Source organism: Camelus dromedarius, chromosome 3 (genome assembly GCF_036321535.1).
Source record: "Camelus dromedarius isolate mCamDro1 chromosome 3, mCamDro1.pat, whole genome shotgun sequence".
In the NCBI taxonomy this organism is placed as follows: domain Eukaryota; kingdom Metazoa; phylum Chordata; class Mammalia; order Artiodactyla; family Camelidae; genus Camelus; species Camelus dromedarius.
The window spans coordinates 97,674,919-97,687,472 of NC_087438.1; the positions used below are offsets into that span (position 1 = coordinate 97,674,919).

At 54.1% G+C, this 12,554-nt stretch overlaps 2 protein-coding genes across 7 annotated transcripts in view; one reads left to right on the forward strand and one right to left on the reverse strand.

Moving 5' to 3' along the window:
- Positions 1–5,426, forward strand: part of PSD2 (pleckstrin and Sec7 domain containing 2) — a 147,386-nt gene extending 141,960 nt beyond the window's left edge. For all 4 annotated transcript variants that reach the window (XM_064484342.1, XM_064484345.1, XM_064484343.1 and 1 more), the window contains one exon: positions 4,472–5,426. In XM_064484342.1, the coding sequence (XP_064340412.1) occupies positions 4,472–4,504 (33 nt within the window). In that variant the 3' untranslated portion in view covers positions 4,505–5,426. The remainder of the gene's footprint in view (positions 1–4,471) is intronic.
- The window catches only part of NRG2 (neuregulin 2), a 166,426-nt gene that overhangs the window by 12,918 nt on the left and 140,954 nt on the right, over positions 1–12,554 (reverse strand). For 2 of the 3 annotated variants that reach the window (XM_064484341.1, XM_064484338.1), the window contains exons 4-5: positions 11,317–11,437; positions 4,989–5,047 (exon numbers count right to left, since the gene is read on the reverse strand). In XM_064484341.1, the coding sequence (XP_064340411.1) occupies positions 4,989–5,047; positions 11,317–11,437 (180 nt within the window). Of the gene's footprint in view, positions 1–4,988; positions 5,048–5,421; positions 5,499–11,316; positions 11,438–12,554 lie in introns of all 3 variants that reach the window. The other variant, XM_064484340.1, reaches the window with a different exon arrangement.

A 12,554-nucleotide genomic window follows, 5' to 3' on the forward strand; every position in this document is an offset into this window, starting at 1 on the left:
AGCCTGATTTCACCACTTTGGAAAGCGAACTGCGACTCGGAGGAGATGAGTGGGTTCACTTGTAGAACACCTGTGCCCCTTAAATTGCAGCCAGTGGCACTCTTTGAAGTGGGATCGTGTTGTAAATGTGTGATTTCAGGGTCCTGCAAGGTAGACACCCAGGCCATGGGAGGGTTAGATAAAAGGGCCCAGTCTAAGCATCAGCTGTCACTGAGCCGCTGTGTGACTGTAGTTCCCTGCCTGTCTGGCTCTCAGTCTCTGCATCTGGTAAATGGGGATCAGGCCTAGCCATGGGGTTTCTAGAAGGTCTGCAACCTGGCTGTGCTTCAGAATCACCCAGACCAATGGAACCAGGCTCCGGGGTGGGAGCCCAGACATCTCAGAGGTTTTTTTGGAAAGCTCACCTACCATTCTCAGGTAGCAGCCAACACCTGTCTGCTGGATTTGTGTCTCAATTTTGTCCCTAATTTGCTGTGTGCATGTAGGCAAGTCACAGTCACTGTTTCCTCATCTGTCAAAAGTGCTTGTGCACAGTGAGGGAGACAGCGGGGCGGTGTGCATGGCCCACTGCACGGCCTCCCCATACGCACGGCAGCTCCGCTAGACCCAGGGAGAAGGTGGGACTGTGCTCTGATGTTCTCATGTCCTGCAGAGGAAGTGGAGCACGGGCACATCAGCAGCAAGTCCTGGGCATCGTCCAGCCCCAGATCTCTCCTCTGCTTCCTGATAGGGATTCTAGAGTGTTCTGCAGTTGGAAGAGGGCAAGAGAGTAGGATGGCTCTGAGCCAAGAACTGAAGATGGCTCTGAATGACAGAGCCTTGAGGAATACCCCAGGGGTCTGACCCCCACTTCCATGTAAGGACTACACAACTCGAAGCATGAACCCCTGCTCTTCCAAACATGAGCCCTTCTGTGTACTCCTGTTAGATGCGAGGCTGGGGGTGATCTCGAATGTGGTTTCTGTACAGTCTTATGCTTACTGCTTGGAGGTGCGAGTCACCTTAAGCACAGTGAGTCCACTCCTCTCCCAGGCCTCCCAGGGTGGGCCAGCTGTGCAAAGCCAGCAGTACGAGCTTGACAAACGCAAAAGGTCCTCGGGGGCAACTCTCACCAAGTAGTTAATCCTGTGGCCCCAGGGACCCTCCAGGCAGCTCGAGAGAGCTCACAGTGTCTGGATATCCAGCCAGTTTCCCCAGAGGGAACAGCCCAGCTTGACCACAGCACTCCAGACACTAAGAGAACGGTGGTTCCTAGAATTGGTCTGCACCTCTCTTTTGGTGGTGGTTGTATTAGATAAGGCAGCTGGGGCCCAGTGGTGCTGGGATACTTTCCCAAGGTCACACAGCAAATTAGGAAGCAGAAGGGAGACGGGAGGCCAGGTCTCTGGCCTCCTGGGGCTAAACCATGGCTATTCCTGCCCATGGAGTCCCTGGGCAAGCCTGGCTGGCTAGTCCTCAGGACAGTGGCCATTTGGAGAAGTGAGCAGGGCTCCCAAAGCCATCTAAAGAGTTTTCTCCTGCATCTCTCCTCTGGGAACCAAGTGTTAGCAGCAGCAGCTTTTGGGGCTCCTGACTGACCTTTCCTTTGAGTCAAAAGCCAGTACTGTTTTGGGGGACCAGTGGTGGCTGGTGGGACTGGTGATGTCAATGAGGGCTTCATGAGTCACTAAGAAGGCAGACCAGCTTCCCTCTCCCTGAGGATGGATTCTGAGGCGCCTGCAGCTATGTCAGTCCCAGAAAAGTCTCCCGCTCATCATGTTCATTGACTGCCACTCAGCCAAGCTGGAGTGATACCACCGAGTCACAGACAGGTCCTATTGCGCAAAAATTTGCATACTGACCAGTAACCATGGCAACCTGATGCTGGACTCCTGACAGGGCCAGGCTTACCAGACAATAGGCAAAGTCTTCATTCTGGACATATCCTATGACACAGGGTCACAGGTACCCAGACAAGGAGGTCATGATGTGGACCTCAGAGCATGTGCTCATGTGCTTGTGCCAGCAGGTGTCAGCACGTGTGTCTGTGTGTGTGTGTGTGCAGGTGTGCATGCTCTTGTACATTGTGGGTGAATAAGTTTTGACTCTGGGGAAGTGGAGGAGCTGTTAGGGGAAAAAGAAGCTTTAAAGTGCTACCACAGGCTCTGTTTCCATGGCCTCTGCAGAAGGTAACCAGGCCTCGAGGCTGTCTGGGCAGAGGGGGAAGTCTGACACTTTGCTCAGATGTGCTGGGAGTCAGGCTCCAGGGCACTGATGCTGGCCTTCTGGCTCCCACCCTTCACCACCAGCAGTAGCTGGGAAAGGAGCTGAACTGTGCTCAAACAACGCTGGTAGGCTCTCGATTAAGCCCTTCATAGGCATCACTGCGCTTCATCCTCACAGCAACCCTAAAGGCATAAATGCCATTATTCCCATTTTGCGGATGAGAAAACAAAAAAAGAGGTTAAATGAGGCCCCAGAACAGTAAGCTTAGCTGCTGGCATTTTTATTCAGGTCTACCTGAATCCAAAGCCTGAACTCTGAAGCTGGCATTTTCACTCCATTTTCAATAATTATCTGATAGAGCAGTTCATGAAGCTCTGGGAAAAATGCTTGAAGAGTATAAATCATTTACCAGAAGGTCCCAGCAATGATCCCTATAACACTAGGCAAAAAAGCTGCATTTCCAGGCTCTTTTCTGGGCTCCTGGGGCCCTGCTGACCCTCCCAGAAGATCCGAGCTGAAAGTTGAAGCAGCCCAGCTGGCAGAGAAGCTTGGACAGTGGCCGAGTTTTGGAGGCTCTGCTGTTCTGATTCAGGATGGGTTGGGACTCCCTGTCCAGAACAGTCCCATAAGCCAGGGAGGCTCCGGGCCTAAGGGTGAAAAGGACTAGGACCTCCGTTGCCTCTCTCCCCTGGTCCTCGGCCCGCCTGGCTGCTCTGGCCTCCTGACCTCCAGACCTCCAGTGGGGCTGGATCTGAGTGCAATTCTTCCTTGAGCCTGGGGTCTGGACAATTCTGTTGGGCCACGTGCCCACAGCTCTGCTCTTATCCCCGCAGCCTTCCTCCCTGGCCTCCAACTGGAGGGGGCTGGGAGGAGCACTCTCTCCAACACCTATTAAGATAGTTGACCATCTGGGCTGACCAGCCCCTACCTCCCTGGGGTCTCTACTTCCCAAGTCTTGGTTTCCCACCTCCTGTCGGGGAAGAAGGGATGGCAATGTCTAGGCTTTTGTGCTGTGCTCTGAGGAGGATTGGAAGGCTCTTTTCTCTACCGTGAGCCCCTAACCCCCTTTCTCCAAGGGCAACCTAAATGGGCTCCTGCCCTCAGCCTCTTCTGGAGCCCCACTTCTCCATGCCCAGGCACCAGCAATCTGGTTCTAATTCCTCATGAGACCCAGCTGTCCTCCTTGGAGAGGAGGAGGTGGGTGGTGGGTCGAGCAGGGACCTAGTGTGCTCTGAAGGTTGGGTGACAGGGTCCCACTTTGCAGGCCAGCAGACTGCTGGGCCCCAAATGGAGTCCAGGCCAGCCCGAGGCTTTCTGCTGTTCCACCTCCACCAGGCACCTGAAGGAACTGCTCCCATCCCCCAGAAAACACAGTTATGGCCTCATCCATCGGCCACAGGGCTCACATTTTTCTCAGCAAAGTGTGCAAACCAGAAAGCTCCAACCTCAGAAGTGGAAGAAAGGAAGGGAATAAAGTCCTGGATGGGGAGGCAGACCAGAGAGGGCCTGGAGAGAGTCACCAGTTACCCCTTGATTCCAGCAAACTCCTCCCTGGCCCCCCAAGATTTAGCTGCATAGATGTCTCTGATCTCTGGTCTCCAATGAAAACCAATGCCCCTGGGCCTGCTTTTCCTCAACTCCCCTTCCCCACTCGCCCCCATCACTGAAAATCAAACCAAAACAAACTCTGGCCAGACCCAAAGGCCAGCATCCTGAGAACTTGTTTCCCTCTCTCAAACACACCAGCACACATGTGCACACGCTCTCTGCCCAGCCCCACGAGCAGCCTGACATCCTCAAACAGGGCTTCAGCGGCAGGTGAGGGCTCTGCAAATGTGTTTTCCCATTCTGGCCAGGCTGCCTGACCCCAGTGGTGAAGAGGCCTGAGTATGGCTCTGGTCGGCTGCAGAGAGAATTCCTTGTTACTGCGACCAGGCAGCACAGCCACATATGAGGCGGGGGTGGCAGGAGGCATATCAGTCTACTCTGCATGAAACCGAGCAGGACCCTGCAGGGCCTTTGCTGGGAAAGACCCTCTGGTGACCCCAGCAGGTCTAGTTTGTAGAAAAGCTTTAGCCTCCTAGGCTTTTCTCGAGTTCCAAAGAGCAGATTTAATCAGAGAAGTGAGAAAATGCAGAAACAAAGGAAAACAGACAAACAAGACAAAGTAATTGTAGTTTCGCCGTAAAACAAAGTCAAGGACTTTCGGTTTCTCCTCAAGGGCCATACATGATATCCTGAGCCATATCCTTGTGTTGCTCTGCAGATACTGAAACTCCCACCAGGTGGAAAACCTTAACTTCGTGCTGACCACCAGCATGTGGACCCCAGACTGATTGGAACCAGGAGTTGATGATTGGGATTCCTGAACCATCACCCTGTTACCTCGCTGTCAACCAATCAGAGAACTGAGCACGAGCTGATCATGCACCTCGTGACGCTCACCCTCACAGTCTTTAAAAACCCCTCCTGTGAGCGGCTCGTACTCTTCGTTTGATACCTTGCCACAAACGCTGTCTTTTCCTTCTCCTTTCTTTCTCCTTTCCTTCACTGCAACGGGGTTTAGTAGGTTGGCTTTGCTGCCTGTTGGGCAAACGGACCCAAGCTTGACTCGCTGAAAGCACGGGCTTCTAGTTAGGACTGAGAAGAGCCCAGGGTACCCTGGTGTCTCCCCACACCCAAACTCTCTAAGCAAAGGCCCCATCTTTCCTGCTGGGTAGGGTGGGGGGTAGGGGGGATTGTCAGTCACCAGGGAAGAAAAGAAATAGAAGAAAGAGACATACTGGAGAAGTTGACCATTGCGAACTGCTGACACCTGTCCCCGGTGTATCCCACAGGACACCTACCAAAAGAAAGAAAACCAGAAAGAGAGAGCCAGGATAGCAAGACATAGGCATTGCAACACCCCGGCATGGGCTCCTGCCAATGCCAGCTGGGTTCCTTGCCACTGTTACCATTTGTACTGGCTTTGCTACTCTGCCCCTTACCTGTAGCCCTGAACTTTTAAACCCAAGGATTAGGCCAAAAATGAAAAATAAAGCAAAACAAAAGAACTAACAAACCAAAATACAAAAAAGGAAAAGAGAAACAAAAAAACAGCCAAAGATCAAAACAACCAACACCCCTGGCCCTATGCCCTACAACGGGGGGGTGGGGGGCACTGCACCCGAAAGCTTTCTAAGGAGCAGGGACTCGTGTTTGTATCTTCAAACATACTTTGCTTAGGATCTGGCATGTACAATCGCAAAGGCAGTTTCTCCAAACATCTCTGTCCGAAGAATCCGTTTGGACATCTGGAGAAGGAAAAGGGGAAAAATCACAGAACAAACTGGCATCATCCGCGAGGCTTAGGTTAGAAATCAAAGTGCACAGTGATGAATGAGAAAACCAAGTCGAGCGCTGGGGCACACTCGTTGCTGAAGGGGCTGGAGTAGGGGCTGGGTGGAGGGCTCGGAAATCTCCTTCAAAATCTTTCTAATCCACGTGGCTCAGGGTGGTGGGGAAGCCGGGGTGGGGCGGGGAAGATGATTTAGGGAAACAGGGTAGGGAATTGGGAACTTATTGCCTAAAGGTCCTCATGTCTGTTGAGACTTCCCTTCTGTCCTGCCTGGGGCCCCATGAAGCCAGAATTTGTAGCCCTTTGGTGCCAGATAGTCGGCAGGTGGGTGGGGGCTGGGAGCTTTCTGGAATACCAAAGTTCTGGGGAGCCAGTCCTTCCAGACCCTTCCGAAGGGTTCTCTCCAGGGCTGGTTCTCATCCAAGAAACAGCACCCAGAAAGCTCAAAAAACTCAGGAATGCTGTTCCCAGACTGTGTGCTCACAACAAAGAGGGCCTTGGAGATGTCTTATCTGTTCCCTCAGGGAGGATTCTGTGGCCAAATAAGTTTAGGAAATCCATCCCCAGGTTCCTTGCAGAGTTGCAGTGCGCACTGGGGTATGAAAGGCTATGAAAAATTGTGTAGGAGGAAAGAGCTGAACTTTCCAGTATGTTCCAAGTTTATCTGACCGTGGAAGCCGTTTTTTGAGGAACTCTTGTGAACACACGATTTGGGGAAGGCTACCCTAGAGCAGTATACATGGGAAAAGCTTAATGGGAAACAGGTGGAGCTGGAATTACCAGCATCCCCAAACTGGCGGGCTGAGGGCAGGTGTGGGGCATTTGGCTGCACATGGCAAGAATCATGATGGAAGGCTGGGGGGTGGGTACTGAAGCCGGCTCCACACCACGGGGTCTGCTGGCTGGCTGAGATGCCTGCCCTTTCCCGTTGACCTGCTCCTCCTCCATCGCTGCCTGGCTCTGGGGGAAGCTCATCCTCCCACGTTGCCTCCTCTGTAGCTGCATCTACCTGCTCCCATCTCGACCTTGTCCTTAACCCCAAGGTCCACTTCCTTTTGCTCTCTGGCTGCTACTCTCTTCTCAAATGAGTCCCTGTCTTGCAGATTTTGGGGAGACATGCCCAGCCCTGTACTCTCTTCTGAACCCCAGCAAGGCCAGATACCTAAGGGAAGCTTACAGACGGGGCAACACTGACCCCCCTGCCCCAGGCCCCTAAATCAAAGGTGGGTCTGTGCTCTTCTAATTTAGGGAATTAGGTTAGCCCATCACCAGCGTCCTGTCAATAACATTAATCAGTAAGCTTTCCTGAGAGGTGAGTGTACTCGACCTCTTAGCATTCTAGTGTATACCAACCATCAGAAGCCCCTTGAACTTAAGGAGGGGATGGCCATTGGCTGTGATGGACACTCACAAAAATTCTGTGGCCTCCAACCTAGCCTGGAGGTTTGGGAGTGGTTGGTGAGCAAATAGATGGAGTCTCTCTGGACCTAAACAGGAGGCTGGTCCTTGTAGTGGCAGTGTGTGTGCAGTCTGCCTGGCCAGTGAGCAGTAGTGAAGGGGGGAAGTGTGTCTGAAGAAGTGGGGGGAGCCTGCAAGTGACGTCAATGCACATTCATCCTGTTGAACAAGGTGGCTCGCAGGAGGAGGCTACCACTTTGTCAGAACATCCTTTTCTGATTCCTCCCCCTCGTCCCCAGTCACCCCAGCCCAGGGAAATGGAGGTAGTGGCTAAGGCTTCCCAACCAGCTCCGGTCAGGCTCAGCTCTAGGAAACTGATTCCACTTGGGATGGGGACTTAGAGGCATGGGAGTGATTTTTTTTTAAGCAGCAGCACCTTTTGGGGGTGAAGGATATAAAGACTCAGGAAATTGCCAAAATGACTCTTGGAATCCACAAAGGAATAAGAAAGGTAGTTTTGACTGTGTGCAGTGTCTGAGATTAGCACGGCTCCTGGAGATAGGGGAAACTTGTGTGCTCGCACGCATAAGAGTGAGAATGGGAAGTGCGGGGCAGGAGAGAATCCAGGGGAACTGTATCCCCTGCTGATAGTCAGGATGCTGTCCCATGGCTCTTGGAGACAGATAATAATTAAGCATATCCCTGCGTTCCTGGTCCCACAACCCAGCCTGTACTATCCCAACTGTATCCTAGCTTTCATGCCCACAGAGTCACACAACTCCGGGTGGCACCTGGGACACGGTCTACAACACTAACATGCCTCACCTTCCTGCCCTGGGAAAGCGTGTTCCCTGCTGGCTGAACAAAAGAAAAGGCAGTGGGGGGTGGGCGCTGCCTGGGGATGGGGAGGAGTAACACCTGTGCTGATTTTTTTCGGCACTGGCTCCTTTCAGGGGGCTTTTGGACACTCCTGTTTTCTCCTTAGCCCTGCTTGTTGAGGATAAGCCATGTCCAGGAGGCTGGGGCTTCCCTAGAGAAGGCTTGAGGGGGTTAGGCCTACAGCCTCTCTGCTCTCCGGACCTGGGAATGGGTTGGGTACAAGCTACATTAACCTATCAACCAGGAGCAGGGGCTGAACTTGGCATGGGCAGCTGGCTGGTAGTGGGAACAGGGATTTGACCCTCTGAGTTGCAAAGATATGGCATAGATTAGGAGTGGAAGGTACCAGGCTTCCTAGCTCTTCCCCCCAGGCTGTTGTCTGAGTACGGGAAGGTCTGTGCTCAGGGCTGGAGAAGAGCAGGGGTGAGAGAGGGGCAGAGAGGAGAGCCCACGGGCTGCATCTGGGGTGACAGAGGTTGGGACTCTGCCTCCCCGTTTTCTCACCCCCCATCCCGGGCCTCAGTTTCTCCTTTTGGTAGCCTGGGGATAATGCCATGTGTGCTGCCCTCACCCAGGGGAGGGGGAGGATGAAGGATGAGGGTGTGCCCCGGGCCGGGAGGGAGTGAAATGTCCCTGGCCTCAGGAGGGGCAGGGGTGGAGGTGTGGAGAGGATGAGCAGGCAGATGGGTATGGGATGGGGGAATCATCTGAACACTGGGTCGGGGGAGCAGAAGGGATGGGGGGATGAGCTGATGGGAAAGGGAGGCATGCCACTGGTATGTGCACAGGACTGGAAAGAGTCTTGTTCTGTCATCATCCCCTGAACCAGTCCCCAAGAGTCACGCACCAACCGTGCTCTATAAAAACACGGAGAGAAGAGGAGAAAGCAGCAAGAGGAAGTGCAGAGGCCCCTGTCTGGCTCAGACAGGAGACAGTCACCTTGATTTGGACCCCCATTTTCAAATCCCCCTAAGTTTTCTTTTTTAAAACAAAACTGAGTATCAGTGACACTATTTCTTTTGGCTCTGAATTCCAGAAAAACAGGAGGGACAGAGTGTGCCTGCTTTCCAACACTCCCTGCAGGGCTCTGAACCAATACACAACAACAAGTGTCAGAAAACCAGGAAGGAAAACTGATTTTTGTAGAAACTGGAATGAAACTGACCAGTCTAGTTTCATTATCCAAGCTAAGCGGAAATGCAAAAAAATCAAAATAAAAAGTAAACAAACAGTACAAATGGTAAGACGTGAGTTCCGGTTCCTAAGCTCTTTCCTTTTTATTCGATCCGTTCCATTCAGGGTGTCATCAGGAACCCCAAGAGGCCTGCCCCCATTCCCTCCCGGCTCACCCACCCCCAGAATGGCCTCTGGGTTCTGCCCTGCCCCCCTCCCCCCTGTCCTTCTCCAGCACAGCTCTGGGGACCTGCCCTCCTGATTACAATCCCCACCAGGGATGCCCCTCTCTCCCGGCCGCTCAGGGAGTCAGGAAAGTTGGTTCTAGGAGCCCAGGGTGTGTTGAGATGGGGAGGTGGTGGTTCTGGGTACTAGGTTCAAGTTCTAAGCGGTGAACCCCAGTTGTCCTGGTGGGGAGGGGAAACAGGACAGCATCTTCACAATGGCTCAGGCTTCTGCACTCTGCTCCTCTCAGATTTAGCTGGGCAAACCCAGACGGTTGTTGGGGTACAGCCTTGCTGGCAGGGCCCTCGGAGAACCCGTTACTGCTCATTACTCACTTTCCCACACTAAACTCTTAGCACTGAAGCTCTGGGTCCCATGGCCCTTCTCAACCCCAGCACTGTCCTGGGTGGCTGCAACCTTCCCTGCTTGGAGCCAGGGATGATTTCAGGGACAGTGCTGGATCTCTTCAAGGTTCTGGGATCCAAGGGGCTAGGGAAGAGGAGAGGCCTGGCGTGTGTGTGTTGTGGGGGACAAAGATGAAGGAAGATGGCGGTGCCAGGACTAGGCCATCTCTGTGAAGTATTCCAGAACTCTTACAAGTTTCTATAGATAAATACTGAAGAGCATTTTCAAGGCTATAATGTTCCCTGGGGTCTGTGGCACTAAGGTAGCAGCTTCCTAGAGGCAGGATGAGGGGCTGAGTCTGGGCTGAGAACTTCCCTGGGGGACTTGCTGTTGCTTTGGGGACTTGTCCCTTGAGATTTGGTGGGGGCGGATGGCAGCAGGTGAGGAGTGGGGCCAAGGTGAATGCCAGGGAAGGAGGCCTGTGGGGCAAGAGGCACAGATGGGCCTGATAGTCAGGCTCAGCTCGCCCAGCACTGAGGGGAGCGTGTGAAGAACGCCTGGCTCATCATTATCACATTGTGAGGAGGAGGGGTCTTGAGGCAAGGCTGTAGGCAGGAGGTGGGTGCAGCTCTGTAGCTGGAGCCCAGAGGCAGGAGAGCCGAGGAGTGCTGATCTGACCTTGTATACGGGGAGGGCAAACGCCTCTCTGAATTGCCATCCATCCTCTGCTGGCCTTTGCCCAGATGCAATGGAATGGGGCAGCTTTGGCACCTTACCAGGGCCCTAGGCTTAGGCTGCTTTGAAAACCAAAGTTGTTGACTAGGCTCCCTCCCTCCCTCCCTCCCCTCCTCAGGATCCGGCCAGAACCTGTGCTGCCCTCACCAAGCTCCCCAGCCCACTCCTTGCTCACCTGCCAGAGAATCTGTCAAGGGGGCGCTGGGGGCCCCCGCTTCCAGAAGATCTGACTGGGCCTGAACAAGCCTCCCTGGTGACTGTGCTCCTACCTGCCCTGTCTGCGAAGGGGGGCAGGGGGTTCTGAGCTCCTGTGCGCTCCTGCCTGACTGGAGAGCAGGCTCTGGCCCTTGGGGAGGCCGGGGAATCCCAACTCATGACATGCTTCTCCCCAACCCTGACTTCCCCCACTCGGCCACACCCGGAGTGGTGTCCTTGCTGGTGACCCTTCACCCCACATAGAGGGACTCAGGGCTGAAGTGGCACAGGCAGCAGCCAGGGCATCTCTGGACACTGGGGTCCTGCTGGGCAGGGAGAGCAGCCAGGTCCCAAGGCGAGCACGGGGGCAGAGACCTCAGCTGTCAGGGGCTCTGGGACCCGTGCTCTAGCTGACCCTGCCTCACTGCTGGGGAAGATGCACCCGGGCAGTGTTCATCAGGACGAAGTTGGGAGAGTTGCTGAGAGATGGGAGAGGAGGGAGAAAGAGACAGGAGAGAGTGTGAACCCAGTGCCTGGGGCACAGACTGGTCTCCCCATCTCTAAAAGGTGCTGGTAAAGGGTGAGCACTGGGAGGTGGGGTGAGCGGGGGCCTGGGAAACTGGGACTGAGGAAACCCTGAGCCCTTACAGCTTACATCTCCCTGTATTCCAGGAAAGGGCTAGGAATTGGGGCACATCTCCCTGTCTGCACCCCTTGGAGACCCCTTATCACTGGCTTGGAGCCCACTTTTCCTAGAGCCCTCCACTTCTGCCCAGCCTCTCCCCCTACTCTTGCCCCCACACCCGCCCCCACTGGTCACTTACTTGCAGGAGAGCTGGTTGATGCCCTCGATGTAGTAGCAGACACCTCCATTGACACAATAGGACTTGGCTGTCTCGTTGCACTTCCGGGCGTGCCCCGACCAGGATGACAGGGTGGTGCTCACTGGAGGTATAGGAGACACGTGCCAGTGACCCACTGAGACTCCCTCTAAACCCCAGGAATCACCTCCTTCATGGCCCACCTCAAAGCTGGATGATCAGAGGCTACAGGAATGGCTGGGGGAGGGAAGGTCTGGTGGTCTCTCCCAGTCAGCAACGAGGCCAAGGGGAGGCCACCGTGAGCTCTGACCGTCTGCCCAGCACCACCTCATACTCTCCCTCCAGGCAAACCTCCACAGGCCGGGAATATTTTCTTTTTTTGGAGAGGGTGAGAGGCTAGCAGAAACTGCTCCATCTTCTGGGATAAGGGCCCACCTCCGCTGCTTTCTGTCTGCCTGCCTTTCTTGGGTCTCCACTGCATTTGGGTGAGATGCCATGTCCTATGTGGGGCACAAGCTGCAAGGGGAGACATTTACGTCCTCCTGCACTGTCAGGCTCTCATGGACCAGGGTGTAGCTGGAGGGAGCTGAGCTTTGAGGGAAACGACATTGGACATTGTCCTTTTCTTAAGATCTATGGAGATGTGCGAAGAACCGTAGTTTCCATCTCTTTCCTCTTTGTCCTGGGGGGACAAAGTGTCTCAGAAATGGTCCAGAGTACACTATGCCTGACTCCAGAAGCATCCGGGGCCTCCATGTCCACCCTTGCCAGGCAGTCCCCACCTCCCCCCCCCAAGTCAGCTGCTGTAAACCCAGGGCTTCAGGTTGCTGGGGAGGAGATGGGCTGCGGGACAGCTGAGATGTGGAAATGAGGTGACAGCAGGACTGGGCTTTAAAGGCCACTAACCCAGACTGCACATCTGATAGAGGAGATCCATTTCATAAGCAAAAATAGTGAAAGCTCTGCTCCCCAATGGGATGGTATCTAGAAAGCTGGTTTCAAGTGAAAATTCTTACCGCGGGGATGTCACTTTTCATCTGTTAGCTAGCCCCCTTGGCCTGCGTATCTATATTGGGCAGCTAGAAATGGGTTCCTGCTGCCTCCTTAGCCCCTGGGGTTCTGAGGAACTCTCACACCCACCCAGCAGTGGCCTCTTGACTGCGGTGGCCCATCCTACCTTGGCTGGTCCTGTCTCCTCGGGGTATTGAGTCTCCATCATCCCCCGCAGTCAGGAGACGAGG